The sequence below is a fragment of the Olea europaea genome, chromosome 10, assembly GCF_002742605.1.
Source record: "Olea europaea var. sylvestris chromosome 10, O_europaea_v1, whole genome shotgun sequence".
Taxonomy (NCBI): Eukaryota; Viridiplantae; Streptophyta; class Magnoliopsida; order Lamiales; family Oleaceae; genus Olea; species Olea europaea.
This window is the reverse complement of record NC_036246.1, coordinates 29181467-29203005: the sequence shown is the minus strand read 5'-3', so window position 1 is coordinate 29203005 and position 21539 is coordinate 29181467. Positions and strand designations below refer to the sequence as shown.

General features: G+C 34.3%; 4 protein-coding genes across 9 annotated transcripts; 2 read left to right on the top strand and 2 right to left on the bottom strand.

Annotated features, from left to right (window-relative positions):
* On the top strand, positions 1-5449 carry LOC111401762. Of its 6 annotated transcripts, none has more exons than XM_023029646.1 (6): positions 1-333; positions 549-576; positions 828-1322; positions 3370-3774; positions 3946-4151; positions 4989-5274. In XM_023029646.1, the coding sequence occupies exons 3-6, from the start codon at positions 896-898 to the stop codon at positions 5232-5234; spliced, it is 1284 nt and encodes a 427-aa protein (XP_022885414.1). In that variant the 5' UTR covers positions 1-333; positions 549-576; positions 828-895; the 3' UTR covers positions 5235-5274. The 6 variants fall into 6 exon arrangements, with proteins under 6 accessions (XP_022885414.1, XP_022885415.1, XP_022885416.1 ...); XM_023029647.1 differs by having other exon boundaries at positions 549-705; XM_023029648.1 differs by lacking the exon at positions 549-576 and adding an exon at positions 459-492.
* A 5747-nt stretch (positions 5450-11196) lies between these two features.
* Positions 11197-11779, top strand: LOC111402718 (auxin-responsive protein SAUR32-like). Its single transcript, XM_023031064.1, has one exon. The coding sequence runs from the start codon at positions 11251-11253 to the stop codon at positions 11746-11748; it is 498 nt and encodes a 165-aa protein (XP_022886832.1). The 5' UTR covers positions 11197-11250; the 3' UTR covers positions 11749-11779.
* A 2051-nt stretch (positions 11780-13830) lies between these two features.
* Positions 13831-15206, bottom strand: LOC111400500. Its single transcript, XM_023027912.1, has 4 exons — positions 15109-15206; positions 14951-15029; positions 14422-14439; positions 13831-14247 (listed from the first exon to the last, which is right to left on the bottom strand). The coding sequence occupies exons 1-4, from the start codon at positions 15204-15206 to the stop codon at positions 13831-13833; spliced, it is 612 nt and encodes a 203-aa protein (XP_022883680.1).
* A 1639-nt stretch (positions 15207-16845) lies between these two features.
* LOC111402717 (pollen receptor-like kinase 1) lies at positions 16846-19455 on the bottom strand. The gene is made up of 3 exons (XM_023031063.1): positions 18687-19455; positions 17723-18394; positions 16846-17591 (listed from the first exon to the last, which is right to left on the bottom strand). The coding sequence occupies exons 1-3, from the start codon at positions 19438-19440 to the stop codon at positions 17008-17010; spliced, it is 2010 nt and encodes a 669-aa protein (XP_022886831.1). The 5' UTR covers positions 19441-19455; the 3' UTR covers positions 16846-17007.
* Positions 19456-21539: the final 2084 nt, after the last annotated feature.

Genomic DNA, 21539 nt, shown 5'->3' with positions numbered 1-21539 from the left:
CCCTGTGTATATCTTCCTCCAATGCAGTGCTCTCTTTATTTTACATTTTTTGGGCGCTGTGATTTAAATCTCATTACATTATACTAGTAATCAAAATCAAATACTAAAAATCTCTTCACTTTAACCTTAATTATTATCAAAATCCAAAATTTGTTATCGAAATCTGCATAATCATTAGTCACTGTCAATTTTTCGCATTTATTGCTTTCACGTTTTAAGTCTCTGCTCCATCTTTTCTAGGGTTACATCTTCACTCTCCGATAATGCTGATTTTGTGGGGTTTTGCTTATATCATGAGCAATGGAGCTTGAAAAGTTTACTCAAATTCAATTTGTAAGTGATTTTTGCATTTTTTTTCCCAGGTTACTCAGACTAAAAACTGATTTTTCCTCGTGGTTTTACTTACAATTTTTCGTGTTTGTTTTTCATCTTCTGGTGGGGGTATTCGGAGGATCAAGATGATGTTGTACAGGAAAAATGTACTTTTTTTAGGTTAGTTATTAGTGGTTTTCATTTTCGTTTCATTTTTTTTTTTTTTTAAATTTCAGGGAAGAACAATTATATTGCCGTTTGAAGGTGTGTCCTGGCTTCTAAAATTTATGGGTTTCCATCAAGTTCCATGAATCTCTGTCTTTTGGAAAGATTCGCTTATATTGGAATTTTGATGATTATCTTTCCTGGTAGATATGCTCAGGGTTAAAAGGGGTACTTTTTATTTATTCTTGATAAAGAATATAATATGTTCTTTATGCAAAGTGGAGTACATTTTTGTTCTAATGTAGGTTTTGAGTGATCACTGAAAAGAAAAATCAATTTGTCGTGATCAGGTGAAAAGAATTTGTGAATCAGAGAAAAAGGATAAGTTGGTAGAGTTAATTTGGGCAACCATTCAGACATGGATTTCTTCAAACTGAAGAAGTTTAGAAAGGACCACAAGCCAAATCAGGAACTTGTTACTGAGCCAGTGCTGCATCCGGAAGAGCCCAAAAAAGACAGTGGCGATGCATTGGGTAAATCGGTTAATGCTGATTCAACCAATACTGAAAATGAAGACGATGATGATGATTTTATCACAAATGAGGTAAAGAGGAGGCTGAAAGTTCTGCGGCAAAACAGTTTTATGGTGTTGATACCTGAGGAAACAGCTCCAGAGGACGAAGATGGAGAAGAAGAAGAAGAGGGGGAGACCAGCTCTTGTGAGTGGAGGGATGTTGAGGCTGAAGGCCGACAGTTCTGGTCTGGGTTTGATGCTGTGTATGACAAATACTGTGAGAGGATGCTGTTTTTTGATCGATCCAGTGCTCAGCAGCTGCTGGAAGTTGGTAATAACTTTGATTACTCCGAATAAGCTTGCTTTCCCGACTAATATATTTATGGATCTATTTCTGTATATTTATTAGTGTTGGATATCTATAGCTTTATAGTTAGTATTTACATTGCAGATTAAATCTGATCGCCAGCATATTCAGTATCATGCATTTAATCAGGCTTTTGCATGTTAAATGCTATTGTCAAAATCGTGCTAGATCACTTTTCTAGTTGCTGGTTAGCATGTTAAACATTTTAAATGACCTTATTTACGTTTAACCGACCAGTAGGCCTTGTGATTGGTACTTGCGGCATTTCCTTTTTCAGTTTGGAGCAAGATCTTGACAGACTAAATGTTCGTTCTCTTGAAATGATTGACAATAATGAGCCCAAACTATATTTCTGCTGCCTCATTTCCAACCGTCGCTTGTTCATTATAAAACGGTATTGTGACACTTGGTGCCTTGAGATAAATGCCAAAGTTTTATTCTTTTGTTCTTCCTTTTTTAGTGCTTTGACTCATGTGGTTGAGGCTGATTCTCTGGCTGTTTCTCAATCTCATGATAGCATTTAAATAATATTCTTTTGTTTGGAAATAGCTTGATTCTCTCTCGGAAGTAACCCCGGAAACAAGAGTGATTTCACCATGTAGGGCACTTTCTGGATCATAATTTGTTTTTTCCTCGACAATAGAGCCTGATAGTAAAGGTCTTATATTCTATAGCTTCTTTTCCATTTTACATCTCAATGGATCCTGAGGATAAAAAATCTTGGTTTGAAATGAAACCTTTTGCCAAGCAACCCATATGACACGGAATAAGCCCAATATTATCCTTAGAGAGAAAATGTGCATACTCAAAAGTTCCTTACTATCCAGAAAATGTGCATACTCAAAAGATCCTGACTATCCAGAAACCGATACTTAGTCTGTTACGTCTAACAAATGGTTTTTCCAGGTGGCCTGATTTCAGAATTTCTTCACTTGTACTCCAGGTGTTCTTTTTCCATTAATAGTCAATTTTCCCTTTTGAAGGGCGCTTCTGCTGTGATTATTTTGCTTTGCTCCCTCAAATATGAAATACACCCACCGACTCCTGCTATTCGGCAGCAGGTAATTGGAGATTTTTTTTACCTCACCTCCCTATATGTGGGTAAGTTTGTCATTTTACAGTTTCATGAACTTGAGGACCTATGAAACACAGATACTCCTACGAGGGTCACGTGTCCATATCCAACGGGCATCCCACCGTGTTGGATACTGACACTCATTGGTCACTCCATTATAGACAACTTTTAAAAATTTAAATCAATGTGTCCTCAACTTGTCTCGTCTCGTGTCGCATCAGAGTTGTGTTGGCTTGTTCGAGTTGTATCGTTAGCTTGGAAGGACACGGGTTACAGTGTACATCGATTTTGCATTTTGAACGTCTCTAATTCGAAATGGAACGTGAACCACTCATTGGCGCTATGTAATTAAAAATCTTTCCTATTTCTCCTGATGTCAATGATTAACGATGTGTAACCGGTTTGAGAAATGATGCCTTTTGTATATGTATCGCTTAAGACTTCTGATGCTTGAAACAGGTTTGCCACAGTTTTCGTGGTTGGATGCTCTTATTCAGCTTCTCGCTTCATTATTCCTTATGTAAAGTTGATTAACTTGAACATTCTTCATCTTGCTCATGACATGCGATTTGGCTAAAAATGGGTAGGTGAAAAGCCTAGCTTCTTGGGGATAATTTGAAAACAATACGATGACTGATAGTCATACGTTTATCCTAGTCATACGGCAAAATGAGGCCTATGATACTTTGTTGGATAGCTCCCAGAACTAAGTTTCAAGAAACATTTCTGTCATGGAATTTGTGCCCAAATCAACTCTGGGCAAAGGGCCAAATTGTCCAATCTTTGATGGGTAATCTTAATGCATCACATGGGCAAATATATGGTTAACAAGTATTTCATGTTTTTGTTCTATTTCTCAGTTTTTTGTATCTTAAATTTATTAATCAGTGAAATTCTTTTCTTAACTTATGTACATCAATTTTTCAAATGTTTCAGGCTCTTGTGTTCTCTCAACTCAGTCACCAAGATTAGCATCTAAAAAGCTTCCATCTCCGCTTCGATGCCTTTCGTTGAAAAAATTTGAAGAACCAGAAGACGAAACTGAACACTTGCAGAAGCCTGAAAGTGATCCATATCAGGATCTTGAAACAGCATATGTAGCACAATTGTGCTTGACTTGGGAGGCACTTCACTGCCAATATACACAACTGAGCCATAAAATATCTTCCCAACCTGAAAGTTCCACCTGTTACAACCATAGTGCTCAGCAGTTTCAGCAATTCCAGGTTTTATTGCAGAGGTTTATTGAAAATGAACCATTTGAGCATGGGTTAAGACCAGAAATCTATGCTCGAGCAAGAAATTCTTTACCTAAACTGCTACAGGTTCCAAAGATCCAAGGTGTGCATGAATGTTCTTAAATTGTTTTTAGTCATAATTTTTTTCCCATGCCACGTTGAACCGAATCATTCTTCTATTGTGAATTTGTATATCATACTTCTGATATTCTTAACGGGCTTAAAATTGGATTGTGTTACTGGTTTTCCTGAACAGTCTTCCTTATGAGTTTAGGTTCTGATGAGAAAAGGACAGGAGAAGAGGAGTCTGATTGTGTGGTACTTGCCCCTGATCTAATTAGAATTATAGAATGCTCAATCCTAAGTTTCCGCCAATTCATGAAGATGCATAAGAAAAAATTAGGTGGCTTCCGTAATTTATTTGGAAGTCAGAACCAGAGGGCTACTCCACTTCAACAGATTCAATCATCTCATGAGAAGGTGAGCTCAATCTTCCATGGTTATCTCTACTCTGTTAATCCATTCAACTGTCAGTTTGATTAGGCACATTTTCTCTGGTCCTTAATCGACTCAGTGTTAAGTCACATCTGCTTCTTTCTTTTGCTCTTTATATTTATGTTTTTACACTTTCTTATGTATCTATTTGTCACAAAATTAATAAAAAAATGCCAAGACAAATATAGGACTTATGACTACTAAAAACGCTTCATAAGAATTTAAGCAACTGTATTGAATATGCTACAAAAGGATGTTATAAATCTGAGCTTGTGGTAGCTATAGGAGTTCTGAAATTATAAAGACTACTGATTTTTAGTTATAACAAACAAGATGCAGATTATAGGGTAAAATGAAACTATGTTGCAGCAATTATCTTCTCAACTTTAAAGTCTGAATCAAATTTTGACAATGATTTGTAAAGAGGGATCTTTGTAACAAGGATGTTGTAATAATTTCTAGTAATGCAAGTAAATTCAATTTATGAGATAAATGTTGAAATTAACTAACTGGAAGATGGAGGAAATAGTGGGCAAGCTATCGGCTAAATTTGGAGACCTGAACTGAACTGTTGGCAGGTAAAGTTCTTTGGGAACAGTTATAACTCAGTCCATATTCTTTTAGTGCTAATTAATTAGGCTTATTGGGACCTATAACTTCATTAGTCATTTATGATTGCTTTAGCCTTCTTGTACTTTGTGTTCATTGTATGATATTCTTAAAAAAAAGGAAAATGAAAATGTGAATATGATCTTATGGCGTGAAGGTATCCTCGGATACTTGATAAATCTCTTGCTAAATTTTGAATCTGAAAAACTGCAGAAAGAATTGAAACTGAAGGAACAATGGAAAAGAACGAAGAGCTATAAAAAGAAGTCATGGCCGAGTACACAAGAGGGCACGGAAATGTTGCTGGGACTTATTGATGCCAAAATTGTGTCACGGGTTTTACGAATGGCGAAGATTAGCAACGAGCAACTATTTTGGTGTGAAGAAAAGATGAAGAAATTAGCCATATCTGATGGCAAGCTGCAGAGAGATCCATCACCCATTCTCTTTCCCTGTTAGTCGTGAAAACCAGGTACAAAAGTGATATTGGATGTCAATGCAAACCCCCCCTTTTTCTTTGTGATTACATGCATTTAGGAATGGAATTTGTGATTTTGGTGAAGTGCCATGGATAACTTGTAGTAATTTTAAGGGAATGGATATAGTTCCTGCAATCGCAGAAGTATTTCTGCAATTTTGGTTTGATGAAATCTATTTGAACAGGCTACATAATACTTTTATTGTAACTGGTACTTTCTCACAAAGACATGGAGATATTTTGGTATTGTGGGAAATGTACACATGTTTTCTTGCATAATTTTATGGGATCTCTATCGTACGAGTAAAATACATGCAAGAATTGGCTCAAAAATTGAATTAAACAAAGTTGTCGCTGTGTCTCAAAACAACTTGATGAAATGACAAGCAATTGATGTTAGTACAGTGATAACTGGAATAATAATTTTGCTAAGCCCACATTTTTAGGAAATGAAAATGGGGGAAATAGTGTTTTTTTAGAAATGAGTGTTTGAAAAAAGAAGGAAAGGTTTTCGATTTACGTATAATATTATTTTATGAAAAATTGTGTGATTGAAAATAATAGATAGAAAAATGAAATGTAATAGAATTTAATGTAATGTGATTCAAACGGGAGCTAAGTCTGTGTTTGAGTCCCATTTGTTTTTAAAACTCATTTTTTCAAAACTCATTTTTAATTACATTCTCGTAAAATAATTTTATGCGTAAATTCAATTTTTTCTTTTTAATTTTTTAATCACATTTTAAAAAAAAGTCATGATTCCAAAATAACAAGGGTTATGTTTTAATTTATGATTTGAGGAGATGGAATAATTTAGAAGTTACTTTTACTATTTAGTCAAAGTTAAAATTTAATGTCAATCATACATTTAAATTACTAGTAATTATTATTCTTAAGCTCACCAAATCACTTAATACAGAGAATTTTTTTTTCACTTAAATGAAAAACTTAAAAATAATATCTACCTTAATATTTTTTTTTCCAATTTTACTCTAATCTCTCGTGTGGTCGAATTCAGTGCACCAAACATGCCCTCAATGTGTGTAAAATCTTGTGTTCAATCTCATAAATTTCAATCTCTAATGAGATGAGACATATTTCTTTGTTTGCTTTTATTCGATAGGAAGATATTGAATAATTAGGATCTTTACTATTAATCTAACAACTAACAATCATTTTCATGATGTGGTCTGGTTACTCTTCAGTTGTTTTTGTTTTATTTTTTTATATATAAATCAAATTTTTATTTTTCATTATGGTAAAAGTTGGAGAAACAGTACATATCAGTAATCATTTGTCTAAACATTATTATGTTCCATGATTCATTATCCAATTTATTAAAATATATTATAGCTCTATAGGATAATAAATTAGAAACCCTCTGACACGTAAACGGGTAATGAAGTAGTATTATTCTAAAAATATATGATTGGGTTCTTTGGTATGAAACATGTGATCTACGACGAGTAGATGCAGTTTAGGTAGCATATACCTAGGTTGTTGCTCCCTCTAAGATGCGAAAGAGATAGCGACGAGTCGTGACCATCTTTAGAGATAACGTTCTTTAGAGAGATCGGGTTTTGCTTTTGCCATTTTATACGTACTTCATACGCTATTTCTTCTCTAGTTATAATGAGTTTGATCGACTTTAATCATTGGCGGACCCACATTGGGTTTTAGGCTCCAAAATTACGAAGAAAGAGTATCCTTCCATTACTAAATAGTAATTGAATTGATTGTTTTTATTAGTAAATCTGTGATTATTGATAAACAGATTATTTTTCCACTCGAATTGATTGTTTTAATTGATTGTTTGTATCAAGTAAAAGTACTTTGAACGTAAGTCTTCATTTAAAGTATTGAAAATAATATAATTATGGAACGTTAGAACGCATAGAGAACAATTGTGATAAGATATCGAATATATTAAATTTTTAGTAACTTTTTTATAAGTTTGATTATGTCTCACTGACTTTAAATATCTACATCCGCCACTTACTTTAATCCTTTATTTATTTCGTCTAACGGTAAAAGATTCGAGAAAATCTAACTCCTTATTCCATTATTTGGCGTTGCAGAAGGACATAATTAAGTTAAATTTCTTGGGCTACCAAATGAGGAAAACTGACACACCGCCCAAAATCTCAACTCCACTGCAGTTCATGCATGCATTTCAAATCAAAGATCTTCTGCATTTTCATTCTCATAATCTCATCTTAGTTTATCTTATCTAGTTATCTTTTCAACCAATGTCTTCTTCTACCCCACTCTACCCCACCCCGTCAATTAAAATTAAAATGTTGTTATTCAGGTATACGATACATTTATGACTCGATTGATATTCATCATGACCCGATTTATAAAATTGTTCAAAGAGGGACAATAATTGATATGGGGTTTGATGTGTAGATGCATACTTGAACATGACTTGATCCACGAACAACTTGAACTATTGTAAATTTGGAAGAGAGACCAAAGTTGATCAAATAAAAATATTGAGAAATGAAAACTTTTATCTCGAATAGTTATTCTTCAACTAAACCTTCAAATGAGAAAGAAAGAAAAATAATAAGGTACTGTCTGGTAAAGATTTTCATTTCAATTAAAAGTAAATTTCCTACCGTTGCCACAGTTTTCAGCCGTCTTTTTTGACTGGAGCTCTCATGCGTGGGACCCACCTGCAACACTCAACGGTCAGCTTCTTGCTTTTCAACGGTCAAATTCTTGCTACTAATCTCCTCCAGACAGGCCCTAAATTACATAATGATGTTATGCACCTTAATTTACGAGCTTTGAACTTCAGTCTATCACCTAACAATAATAATTCTATGTAGTTCTACTGAGGTTACAACCTCAATCTAGATCTCGCTAGATGATAGAGCGAATGAAAGGTGAAATTAAATGATTTATTTAATTTCACCTATAATTTAATGTAACATTAACGTCACCTAAACTTGAGTTGTAATCCTAGTAGGATTAAATAGCATTACTCATTGCCTAAAGCAACAATTAAAATCCTAAATAATTTAATTGATACCAATAATGAGTTTTCGTAGTCTTTATCAATTAGTGTTGGTGTTGCTTCATAATTTTAACCACTTCCATTTTAGTTAAAGGCGTGTTTTAAATGGCATTGTTGATCGTGGCTTTGAAATAATTCCATTTCTACATGTGACTTCTCCTGACCGTTGGATTAAGGGCTATTTGGCTGCTTAATTTAAAAGGGCTTTTACCCTTTGTCTTCAGACGTTATTGTGTACGCAACTTTCATCCCTTTTTTTTTTCTTCTCCGAAAACCCTATGTGAATTTTGTGAGGTTTATGAGGCAAGAGTGAAAGTGCAAAAATCTGATCCTAACATTTTTACTGAATGATTCTTAAATTTTGATTCTTGTAACAGAGTCTAATTCACTTTATAGATGTTCAACGAGTGAGTAATATTTAGAGCACATGAACATTCAAATCTGTTAGTCGGTGAAAATTCTTATTTCGGTTTTGTATTTTGGATTAGAACTTGATTTGGACTAACAATTAGGAGTCAATAACTTTTACTTTAGCTAGCTTAAGGGCCTGTTTGAGGCACATTATTGGACAAAAAAAAAATTGAAAATTCTGACCATTAACCACATCCAGCCGATTTTGTTGACTTCTCATCTCTTGTGTGGGGTCCAACTGTGTGTGCAACGACTAGAATTTTTATTTTAATGAAGCAAATAATGTGCCCCAAATAGGGCCTTAGTAAGTTTACGTGATTTTTTTAGAAATACATCATTGATCAATGCGTACATCTTCTACTTCGAACGATACATCAATTAATGAACTTGAATTATTCAAAAGAATTCATTTATCGACTAATCCAAGTCCTAAGATGCAAATTGAAAGACTAGATGTTTTTTATTACAAGATAGTTAATACGTAGGCTCTCAAACCACCATAAATTAACAACTTTAATGGCTTCATTAAAGGATGACTCTCCATTACATGCATATGCCATCACATGTAAAGCTTTTGAAGTTCTACTTCCAGAAAATAAGGAGGAGTACTTATTGAATGATTGACCATTTAATATTAGTTGCTGACTCCTCGTCAAATGAACGAGTAACGTTAATTAAAAGTTTTGATAATCATTTATTCAATCTATTTCTTTAGCAAAAATTGGGTAAAAGAGTATTCTTTAGTGATCGTAGAGAATGTATAGACAACCATATTTTCATCCACTTGATGTGTAAGAGAGCTCTAATAAGTTTGCTCAAAGTTATCTATGGTGGCAACTCAACATTTAAAAGATGGGTGAAAGAGAGATATTCGTCTAATAGATTGAGTAGAGTGTGTGAATCGTCAACTTGTGAGTCATGAATTGTCCTCAGCATAAGCATTCATCCAATTTGGCCATATATAAGATGAGAAGCAAATACAAAAAACATAAGAGTTTGAGAACCAGTTGAACCGCGAGTTCAGATCTACTGTTCATCTAATATATTTTTAATACCTCGACACATCACTTTCTTTTTATCAAATAAGGAGTCGCCAACACAAATTTTAATACATCGACTCGTTGCGACTTTACATCTACACAAGAATTGAAACTACGGGATTGAGATATCAATCGAATCTATCAATTTCATATTGTTTAAATATGGTAAACAATGATTTCACTAGTTAGAAGCCGGATGAGAACATGAATCCAGGACTGACAATGGTTATGGGCAAGGTAATTAATTTTTAATTAAATGACAAAAACATTTTAAAAGGCCAAGTTGAATATATTTGAAAGATTGTTATTCAATTATTAAAATTGTGGAATCAGACGGATTTGTTGTGATGCCATCTTCCACGATCTTCTAAGCACTCCAAACCCAATAAACAATAAGCAAAGTACAAAGAAAGTAGGAATTATGCAATGAATGAGTTAAATTGCATTAAATGAGATTATAAATTTGCAGATACCAAGGACAGGTCCACTTGGAGTGTTAATACAAACTGAATATATTTAGGAAAATTTCATCAGAGGTCATCAAACTTTCAACGAAATTTCAATTGAATTACTGAACTCTTTTATTTATCTCGATTGGAATGCTAAACTAAATTTAGTTCCAAATTTCACTACTATGTCGTATGTCCATTTTATCACCTATTATGAGTATTATCCCTCAAACTGACATTGTATACTTGATAATTACACTATAGCTGATCTTCCGCGTTTGATTGTTACCTTAGAGACGAGAATGGTAAAATAAAGATTATGACAATAACTTGGAATTAAAAGGTTAAACACGCTTCAAAATATTACATGGATGATCTGGTGCGCTATGTCTATCAATTAAGCAATTTTCATCAATTTTAAGGATCGTTAGCGATGAAATGGTGAAATTTGAACTAAATTCAACTTTAGTAACTTGAAATTGAGTCAAAGTATCATAAAATTTAATGAGATTTTGCTGAAAGTTCAATGACTGTAAATGAAATTTATCATATATTTTAATATATATATACTTTCTAATAATTGCAATGACCATATTTAATTTCCACTAGTAAATATATTAATCTTAGATCTGAGAAAATTTAGTTTCCAAACACATAACACAGTTACTAAATATAGATGTACAATTTATCTCATCATATCTCTAATTTTCTCTACTTATTATTATAAGCTATTCTTTTAATTAATTAATTAATAGCTACAAATATAGAGAATACGTACAAGTACTACAGTCATTGCAAGACTTTTGAAACTAATTAATTAACATTAATAGATTAACAATAAAAACTGCAAAGCCCCAGACAAGGTTGTGATTCTGAGGCACCAAATTAATAATGCAACTAACGTAAATTGATGAATATTAAATAGCTTATAATTAATTTCTTACACAATAATTAATTATTTGCTCTCCCTATATATACCCACCACTTTCTAACATGCAGCATTCCATTCATACAACCTCAAGGAACTTTACGAAAAGTACATTCCAAGCTCTCTTTTGGTATAAGCACATATTATATGGATTCGAGGAAGTCGAACAAGATTAGAGAGATAGTGAGGCTTCAACAAATCCTCAAGAAATGGAAGAAGCTTGCCATTAAAAATAAGACGAGCTCGGTTACCTTAGGCAGCGGGAGTAAGAGCATCAAGTTTCTAAAGAAAACACTTTCCTTCACAGAAAGCTCGATTTCTTCGTCAATGTCAAGCGAACAAGTCCCGAAAGGGTATATCGCCGTCTGCACGGGGAAAGAGCTCAAAAGATTTGTAATCCCAATGGAGTATCTTGGACACCAAGCATTCAGGGTTTTGCTGAGAGAAGCAGAAGAGGAATTTGGGTTCCAACAAGAAGGAGTGCTTAAGATTCCATGTGAAGTCGAATTGTTCGAGAAAATATTGAAGTTGATGGAAGAAAAAAAGGATGTATTTTTCTTGAATGATTCATTGATCAGAAGCTGTTATTCACCAGATTGTGATCACCTAACTTCACCATCTCATCACCCTCAGATGTGTAGATGATTTTCTGCTAATAATAATGATGTCAGGTGTTCTGGTTTTACCCTTTTTTTGTCAAGGCGCTTGTATTGTTAATGGAGAGGAGACTTGGTTAGATTAAGGTTTTTGTTTTTTTTTTCCCTTCAATTAGTGAAAGGGAATGAATTTGTAATTCTCATTTACATGTATGTTGTTCAAGCAAAGGGCAATAAGATATTCTGTCAAACTCTAGCTACTTTTATTACTAGTAGTCTACTAGAACATTTGAAAAAGAATTAAACTCTTTTGCTGGAAAGAGTTTAACCACTTAGGTGACCTGTTCTCACTGTGCGTGGGATCCGCGTGAATTAAAAATGCCAAAAAAATGCTCCCCATGTGAGTACGCTGTCAGGGAGGGTGTGATGACACCCTAACAACATAGCATGATTCTTTAAAAAACTCCACCTCCACATAAGAGCAATTTAAGGTTGAATCGCAATCTTAAGAGCCCCCACCGTCCCGTCCCTGAAGCATCATGAGGGAGGTAAATTGCGGAATGTGCCCCAAAAGATCAGGGAATAAGAGCTTGTCCGTACACTGGTGTCCACAAAGAGTCTAATTCCATATTTTAGGAATCGAACTCTCACACTGTGGCTGTTAGCAAGGCTAATACTACCTCACTCTTGTCTTTTACACTACTGGATTATGTCCCGAGGGACTCCACATAAGAGCTATTTAAATCCAAGACAAGAGGGGGAGAGTTACGGGAGAGCTGTCGTGTCCCATTGCCATTCCTACTCTTTTCTTTATAAATTTCATTTGCAGCCTATAGCACCATAAATAAGTCAAGTTGGCTAATAGGGTCGAGTAACGAAGTGATCTAGCTAAAACGGAATTAAACGTAAAATTTCATGGACAAAATTGAGACAAAAGAAAGTCTAGTTTACAACTAAAGTGAAACATTATGTGAGCAACAGTTCTTTACTTATTTATATAGTACCTATATTAAACAACAATTTTATGTACATTTCAGGAAACAAATTAATTAAAAATTTTGTACATATGTAGTACACGTGAATTTAATAAGATTGAGTAATTAATGTATTCATTAATACAAACAAATTCAGGCCTCAATATGAGGAGTTAGATAGGATCATGTGCTCACAAGTTCCCGTAATTGTGTCATAATTAACCATGTGACATGTGCCTAAGAAAAAGGTAATGACTATAATTAAATTCAAGTTTACATCTAAAACAGTAATTAAATGTTTATATATTTGCAAATGGGTGCTTCTATCTTTGAGTTCCACGCCATTGCTATTACAACTATTAATTGTAGTTGATTTACATATTTGTGCATAGTTGATGTTTCAAATGGGCCGTAGCTGAAACTTACTGTTCCGCCCTTCTTGACATGCTATCGTGACAAGTCGACCCATGCTCATCTCACCAAAATTCCTTTAGATTGTCTTGGCCCAACACTGAGTGTGAGCTCGATTGAGAAGGTGAAGCACGCATTATTATCATTATTTTTTTTTTTGAAAACTTGAGCAGAGGTCTCAAATATTTGAAAAATATGTAGCATGGTTCAAAATCTTTTAATCCTAGCAGTTAGGTTCCAAATCTTTCAATAAATTAGCGATGAAAGGACATTTAACGATTTTCATCTGAAAAATTGTTAGTTAATCAAAAGTCAAACATGTAGCCTAAATTTGATCAATTTAATGTAGGACAAAATAGTCTTTTAATATTTTCTCACTCAAAACAATTAAAAAAAATAGATGCAAAAAAGTCCCTTTTTGAATGAGTAATGTTAATTACTTTCACTAAGGTTATATTCCCAATCTATGTAGTGTTAATTAGTAGGCTAAATAACGTAACATTAGTGCCACATCAACTGATGTTACTAGAGTTAAATAACATTACTCCTTTTGAATTTATTATCTCAAGGATGTAATATAAATTATTGTCACGTAATTGTAACCTAGCTTCAATTTCTATGCATGTACATTTGCATAATTTGAGCAAGATTATATACTAAGAACAACAAAATCTAATTTTGAAAAATCATATTCAACAAATAAGTATTTGACTTACTTTTCAACACAACCCGGACAAATGATATGGTCAGGTAATTCTTCTCTTTTTGGATGATGCAGCTGGCTCAGCATGTCGACTACGATAAGTTTGCTGTTGTTTCTTCTTCGACCTTCTCATTCCATGGTGATGTCGATGGTGGCCATGCCCTTGCTGCCTATGCATCCTAACAAACTTTCTCTTTTTACTCATCCTGCTATGCGACATCTCGATATCACTATATAACATGTTTGGCTTCTTCTCTTCTTCTTCTTCATCACATGAACTAATTGTATATCCAACTTCAACACCTTGAAATCTACGTCGACGACGACGGTTTACCCGTTCTACATTCTTTAGCTTATACCACAAAAAACATGTCATGTCTTCCAATGCAAACCAATATGCTTGACATGAACCCCAACAAATCTTAATCAGACTTCTCCCTATGCATTGACAGATTCCCACCTTGAACAGGAGGTACAAGAAAATCAAGGCTGAAAACACAAGAAAATTTAATTTTCCTTTTTGCATTAACAAGCTAGAAACTAAAGACGGAGAGAATGTACATTGAATATGCTCAAGATTTCAAGAACACACATGCTTGCAAATGGTCATAAACTTTAAAATGTTAATGCTTACCTCATTAGTCCTCGAAACCTATTCAGTTCACTAAAATTAACGGATATAACAATTTACCTAACAATATACGTAACGTTGGTCGTCCAAAAAAATCCATAGATGGTTCCCTTAAACACAACTTGTCGTCGACTAGAACAAACATGATCAGACTATACTAAGGCCTCGTTTGACATGATTTTTGCTTTTTACTTCCTATAAAAGAGCTTTTAGATGAGGTTATCTTAATTCTTGTTTGAAAATTAATTTTTAAAAGCTCTTAAAAGAAATCACATTGGATCAATTTTCTCTAAAACATTTTCTTATTATCAGAAAAACTTATATAAAATTAGCCAAACGAGTTCAAAAGCAGTTTTTGGATCTCAAAAATTTCTTTAAAACTTTCCAAAAGTCATGCCAAACAGACCAAAAATATATCTAGTTCAACAATAAACACTTTTCCATTAAAAATTACCCTGAATTTGCAAGTGCAAGTATGTCTAAATTGGATCGAGAGAAGAGAGTAGTTACTTAAAAAGCAAAGTCCCATAACCATCAACAATTGGAATAGATTGGAGAAACAGAGATGCTCTATGAAACATTCAACGTCCCATGTTCCTGAACAAACACCCCTGCAAAATCATAAACGCAGAATTTAGGGTTTTGTGGCAAATCAAACTATTTCAGAAATCGAAAAAAGTAAGTACATACTCGCAAGAGCTTCCAAAAAGTGATTTGAAAGGAGCCGCTAAAGCGTTACCAACGAGAGTTCCCACGCCATTAGCAGTATTACTCAATGCACTTCCCATTTCTACTTAATAATTTATTATAAGCAGTTTGCTGTAAATTGTAATTTAAACAAGAAAGACTGAGTGAGAAAAACTGTTTTCTAACGGTTTAATTTGGGTAAATTTCAATAGGGTTTCTAAAACTGAATTTTCTCAATTAAATCACTAAATTAGGTTATCGAATTTATATTTAGTTTCAATTCAGTCAACTTCAATTTTCGAGTAGTCACCTGCCATCTCTCACATTGTCAAAAATGACTTAATTGGATGTTATACTGCAACTGCAATTGAAGTTTAACGTCCAAATTGAAACAAATTAATATTTAGTGACTCAATTGAATTTTTTCTTAATGTTCAGTTACTACGGATGATTTCTTCCCGTTTAATTGAGATTAATACCCTTTTTAGCAGGGAAAAATGGTATGTACCATAGTTTATTTTGATCTCTAAAAGAAATCCTACACATTTCCATGATTTGGGAAAATCAGGTTTTTCTTCTTTCCTCCTCTCAATGAATTTGACAAATAATCACAACCATTAGATTAACTTGACTTAAGAGTTTGTGATTATTTGTCAAATTTATTTGTTAAATTTATTAGGAGGTGCAATTGATTGTGATTATATTGTTTTGCCGCAACAATATCGTATCAATTTTAATTTTAAGGTTTTAAAGTTTACAGCGATGCATAATGTATTGTGTCGCTCTACAATAGGTTGGAGTATGTCTCTTGGTGATTCTATAATTTCATGGAAATGCAAAAATAAAAATAGGATCTCCAAATCTTCAACTAAAGAAGAATATAGAGCTATTTCCTCAGTTTGTTGTGAAATTATTTGGCTACGTCGACTTCTATAGGAATTGGGATTCTCTCAATCGACCTGCACACATGTAGATAACGTCAGCACTATTTGCATTGGTGCAAATCTTATTCTCCGTGAAAATAGGGGTGTTAAATTGGTCAAGTCGTGTTGTTCAACTGGTTTGTTTTCTGGCTCTGTTCAATCCATCATGTGAGTTAGCTCGCTTCAAGAAAGTTGGGCTCATGGGATGATCCGAGCCAGTTCGCGGCTCATCAAGTTTTTTGCTATTACGCTCGTGATCTTTTCCACTTCCCCACTCCTAATCTATCATCATCTCAATTGATGGAAATTTTTTAATTGGCAAGTCATATGACAATTGATCTTCTACGAAATGGATAGAACAAAAAATCAACGAGTGTTCAACTACTTTTTAAGATTAAAAAACTTAAAATATATACTTAAAATTTTTAACATTTTTATGATGTGACAAAGTAGAAAGTTGACATTCTATACTAAAGTTCAATGACTCAATTGAAACTAAATTGAACTTCAATGACCCAATTTGAAGAAAATCAAAATTTGGTGATCAATTGAGATTTCACTGATAGTTCAGTGTAATAGATAAAATTCAAGCCCAAAAAAATTATGAAAAGTATTATAATTTTTGAACTAATTTTTTTGTTTTAGCTGTAAATTACTGTTTTGTATTCATAAAACATTAAACACCAAAAATTCTTCATATTGATTATATTCAAACATAAATGTATTCAATATACTTATAAGCACAACTTATTTCAATACACATAACTTTATTTTTTCACTTATAAGAAACTTATCTTTTTTCAACCTGCTCAAGACGGACTTACATGTTGGTCCCACCCGTTAGTGATACCAACATTAAATAGTAATTTCATTTAATTAAAATGATACAAGATGTTGTTAACTTGTTCAAAGACATTAATAACATTTTTGTTTTCATCAACATGAAAATATGTAGCCAAATAATTGTATTATCTATCAATTAATCAGTTTCTTTTACTTGCTGAATCTTGTCCACAACCTCATTCAACTCCCACCTCTTTTCTATGTCCTCTTGGCAACAAGCTATTCCAATATGCATAAGCTTTTCCATTTCTCCTCTGCATTCCTCTGTATTTCCCATCTCGTGATCGAAAACTTGTCGATTGCTTTCCAGTTCGTCGACAATGTCGTTGATCCAACCGGCTAAATCAGCGCCATATCCAGTGCCATGATGAGAAAGGTACTTCGCCACAAACTTTCCAGTCAAAGTTTCCAATATCAGAACTCCTAAGCACCATACGTCCGTTTTCTTTGTTGCTCGACCATGTTGTGCGTATTCTGGTGACTTGTACGCCACCAGGATTTGCTGAATTTGGCCAGAATTCATCACAGGCTCGAGTGTGTAGTCCATTAAAAGTGGCTCAAAGTTTTTGTCCAAAAGCACATTTGAAGATTTTAGATGACCATGAGGTACACTCAGGCTTGGCAGCTCATTGTGAAGATAAGCTAGGCCATTCGCCACGCCTTTGATAATTCTTAATCGCGTAATCCAATCAAGCCCCGGAAGCTCTGCCGAATGTTTACCTTGCAGAGCCAATAGAAATAAAATTAGTTTCAATAACAATTGATTAATGAGTTAAAAATCTGGTTCGTGCCTACGAATTTAGAGATGAACAAGAAGGCGCGAAACAAGGAAATGTAACATATTTGTATACCGTGAAGATGACTGGCCAAGCTGCCATTGTATGCATAATCAAAGACTAAGAGCTTTTCTTCTTTTCTATACAAATAGGCGACTAAGGGTAGCAGATTAGGGTGGTCTAGTCTCCCAAGCCTTCTCATGTGCTCGTGGAAGTCTTCTCTTCCTACATTATTCATTTGCTTAAATCTCTTCACGACTAGAGCGTCCCCATCTACTAATACAGCCTTATACGAAGCTCCGAATTTTCCACTGCCTAAAACTTCTGCTGATGCTCTCAACAAGTCCTGCAAGTCGAACTTGCATCGCTCTTCTCTAACAAATGACAGCTTGCCAGGTTGATCGGATTTTTTCGTTATCTGATCAGGGGGCGGCATGCTTTCAACTTTGACATCGTTAATTTGGGTATCAGCAACAGTTTCCCCGATTTTCTTTTCGTTGTAGACTTGACCAAGCTGCGGCGTTTGGCCTTGGCGGCTTCGGCGATAGAGGAGGAGAAGAATGAGGATAAACAATAAACCCACTATAATAGCTAAAACTATTATTGCTATTCTCCCAGCAGATGACTTCTTAGCAGGGTTGGTATCGAGAGGCGATGGAATGGGAGCATCCGGCTCGTCGTCCCCATCATCAGGGAATGGGACATTACATGCTGTCTCAAGAGGCTTTCCACAAAGCCCTTTGTTATCTGCATTAATTAGTGTAGTTTCAGTATCAAGACGATGAAGATCGAGCCCCTGTTTGATGGCCATTATTTTGTAAAAATAATGTTTTGAATAGTGATTTTTCGAAGAATTTGGTATTAAAAAGGAAAAATTTTGGGTTTACATGTAGAATATTTTATCGTTTAAATATGTAGTTGAAAATGAGCATGTGGAATAAGAGATTTCCAATAATGATTGTCAAACAGGAGCCGATCGATGGCCTGTTTTATGTTAGGAAATGAAAAATTATCCCAAAAGTTTATAGCAATGACATACCTGAGAAGGAGCTTGGATCCATTTTGCTAACAACTGCTGGGATAGGACCTTCCAATTGATTATGAGATACATTAAGCAGTTTGAGAGAATCAATCCTGAATTGTGGTATAGGGCCTGTGAATTGATTGTTTTCGATCCTCAACTCTAAAAGGCGAGGCGATTTTGCTAGAGACGTAGGTATTTTACCCGTAAACTTGTTGTTGGCCATATAAACTTTCTTCAATGACGTCATGCCATTGAAAGCATCATCCGGAATCTGCCCAGAAAATTGATTGTTAGACACGAAGAGTGACTTGAGTGCACCAAGTTTTCTCCAATTTGGCATTTGCCCCTCGAAACTATTGCTCATGAAACTCAGAGTCCTCAAAGCCCGCAATGGAATAAGAGACTCAACGTCGATTTGGCCCCTTAGATTCATTTTCTCGAGTTGCAACCCCCATACGTAGCCATTGAAGCACAAAACACCGTTCCAATTTCCATAATTCCCATTACATGGACTTATGGAGGAATTCCAATTGGCAAGAGCCTCCTCTGTGTTTGCTAGGGAGCCTTTAAAATTTAAGAGGGCTTTGGTGGCATCATCTTGATCATCACCCAATGACGACGTTGGTGCAAACACGAGTAGAAGAAGAAGAAGAAGGCCAATGATAAATGTAGTTGAAGGTGGCGGCCGGCATAGACGATGGGCAACTTGAGTGCCCATCGGAATTTTTCCGATAGAGGTAGGACGTTGAATGTCGAATTCTACAGACATAAGGGGTGAAGTTTGGTTTATTTGTTTGTTTTCTTAGTTTCATTCTTTGTTTTTTGTTCTATCGATGTATTTTGTGTGTTTTTCCTTGATTGTGGGGGGAATAAGGGGAGAGAAAGAAAGCAGTGTGTGAAAATTAGTGCTAAGAATAGAAGGGAGACATGTTGGGATCAAAGAAGCTCCAATGTTTTCGGAGACAATCCACGATGGAGAGATATCATAGGCAAATTCCATGACGAATAATGCTACTTGTACATAATAGTGTATAAATTGATTTACAAATTGATGATGTGGATTAGGGGCGGACCCACTTGAGGCCGAGTGGGGTTGGCTGCCCCCACTCGATTTTCAATTTTTTTATTTTTCTTGAGGTTTTTTCAAGTTTTTCAGGTGAAATCCTATGAATTTTTGATTTCGCACCCACTGAATTTTCATCCTGGGTCTGCCCCTGGTGTGGATAGTATTATTTGATTTTATTTCATGCCATTCTCTCTAGTTTTTCTCTCTCCTCCCTCTTTAGGACTTGACAGATTATATGGAAGTGGGTGGTTTGGTGTTATGAGAATTTGAATGGATGTTTTTCAAAGTGTGGTTGATTGATCTTAATGTTAGGAATTGATGTAGAATCTCCAAAATATATTTTCTAGGAAGAACATAATGATTAACCAAACTTTTTCATAAACTGGGGCTTGGGTATTTATAGTTTAGAGGTTCTGAGATAGTATATGATAGAACTCATGAAAAATGCGAACTGAGATTCCTCAAATAACTCATTGTTTGAGCATTTGTCGAGCGCAAGGCAAGCGGTTGGAGGGTGACAGCTTCACTGTTTTGAGCGCTCGAGCATTAGCTTTGCAGCAGGCTAATCCAATGACTCCTAATTAATCTATACAACCTTCCAATTGATTCAATGACTTTTAACACTTTTTTATAACTATAATTTTGTCTAAAGATTGCCAATAACTATAAAACCTAACAATGGTAAGTTGGAAATGGTAGGAAAATTCAAGTTTTTAGTTGTCGTTTGCTCGCCCGAGCCATGGTTACCTTTGATGAGTGTTGTGGTTTTGGTTAACTTGGAAGGGATCGGTGATGAAACTTCGTTTCTACAGATTTTTTCCCTTGGACCAGAGAATATTATCTTATCCCTTCCTAGCAAATTCCATAATGTCGAGGATGTTTTGATGTGGCACTTTAATAGGGGTGATAGCTACAGATAGTTGTCTTCTGTTTTAAAAGATGAATAATATTATTTAGCACCAGTAGTATTAGAGTATCAGTTTATGTAGCATTATCCGATATATCCAAGGTGAAATTATGTTATTCAATGAAGAAATGATGCAATTGAATCTGTTGGAGGAAGCAATATGATAGAATGAGTCTTAGTTTCACTTCGCTGGTGAGACTAATTGGGAAGTAGTTAACGGTCTAAAGATGCTTGTTTAATTGCCTTCTAAAAGTGCATTACCTACCTAAAGTTCTCACTAGCCAATTGTATTGTTCATTTAATGATACTTAGTGCCACCTAAATTGATTTTGTAACACCAATAATGTTAAATAGTACTGCTCAAAATTTGTGTGCCTTCGTGTAATTGTAGCACCATTCCTTTCTTTTTCTTTTTCTTTTTTTTTTGACTTTTTATTCGATATTTTTCACATTTTCATACAATTCACATAACATTTATGTAAGGTTATGAATTTGGATGAATAGTCAATCCAAAACTATATATAGCATTGTGATTTCCAAAATAATAATAATAATAATAATAATAATAATAATAATAATAATAATAATAATAATAAATAATAAAAAATTCATTCCCTTCAATAAATTTTAAGTCCAAATTCTGCTTAATATTTGCGTAAAAGCTCAGTGAAAAAGACAAAAATTATGTTCATTATATCTTACATGTCCGTCGAAACAAAAAACCATCCTATCCTCGAAAACAATTTTTCATAATCTGGAAGAAAATTTATCTCAAAGAAACATAGTGAATTTGATTTGGGTCAAATTATCATTTTGATTAGTTTTAAAGAACTACGAGTCTATTTTTATTTCAAGATTAATTGTTCATTTATACAACATGCCCTAATATTGTAGA

Coding starts and splice junctions, on each gene's coding strand:
- LOC111402718 (XM_023031064.1), top strand. CDS start 11,251: ATGGATTCGAGGAAGTCGAACAAGATTAGAGAGATAGTGAGGCTTCAA.
- LOC111402717 (XM_023031063.1), bottom strand. CDS start 19,440: ATGTCTGTAGAATTCGACATTCAACGTCCTACCTCTATCGGAAAAATT. Junction 18,395..18,686: donor GGATCCAAGCTCCTTCTCAG/GTATGTCATTGC, acceptor TAATTAATGCAG/ATAACAAAGGGCTTTGTGGA. Junction 17,592..17,722: donor CTTGGCCAGTCATCTTCACG/GTATACAAATAT, acceptor TGGCTCTGCAAG/GTAAACATTCGGCAGAGCTT.
- LOC111401762 (XM_023029650.1), top strand. CDS start 896: ATGGATTTCTTCAAACTGAAGAAGTTTAGAAAGGACCACAAGCCAAAT. Junction 1,323..3,369: donor TCAGCAGCTGCTGGAAGTTG/GTAATAACTTTG, acceptor CAAATGTTTCAG/GCTCTTGTGTTCTCTCAACT. Junction 4,152..4,988: donor TTCAATCATCTCATGAGAAG/GTGAGCTCAATC, acceptor GAAAAACTGCAG/AAAGAATTGAAACTGAAGGA.
- LOC111400500 (XM_023027912.1), bottom strand. CDS start 15,206: ATGGGAAGTGCATTGAGTAATACTGCTAATGGCGTGGGAACTCTCGTT. Junction 15,030..15,108: donor CTTTTTGGAAGCTCTTGCGA/GTATGTACTTAC, acceptor ATGATTTTGCAG/GGGTGTTTGTTCAGGAACAT.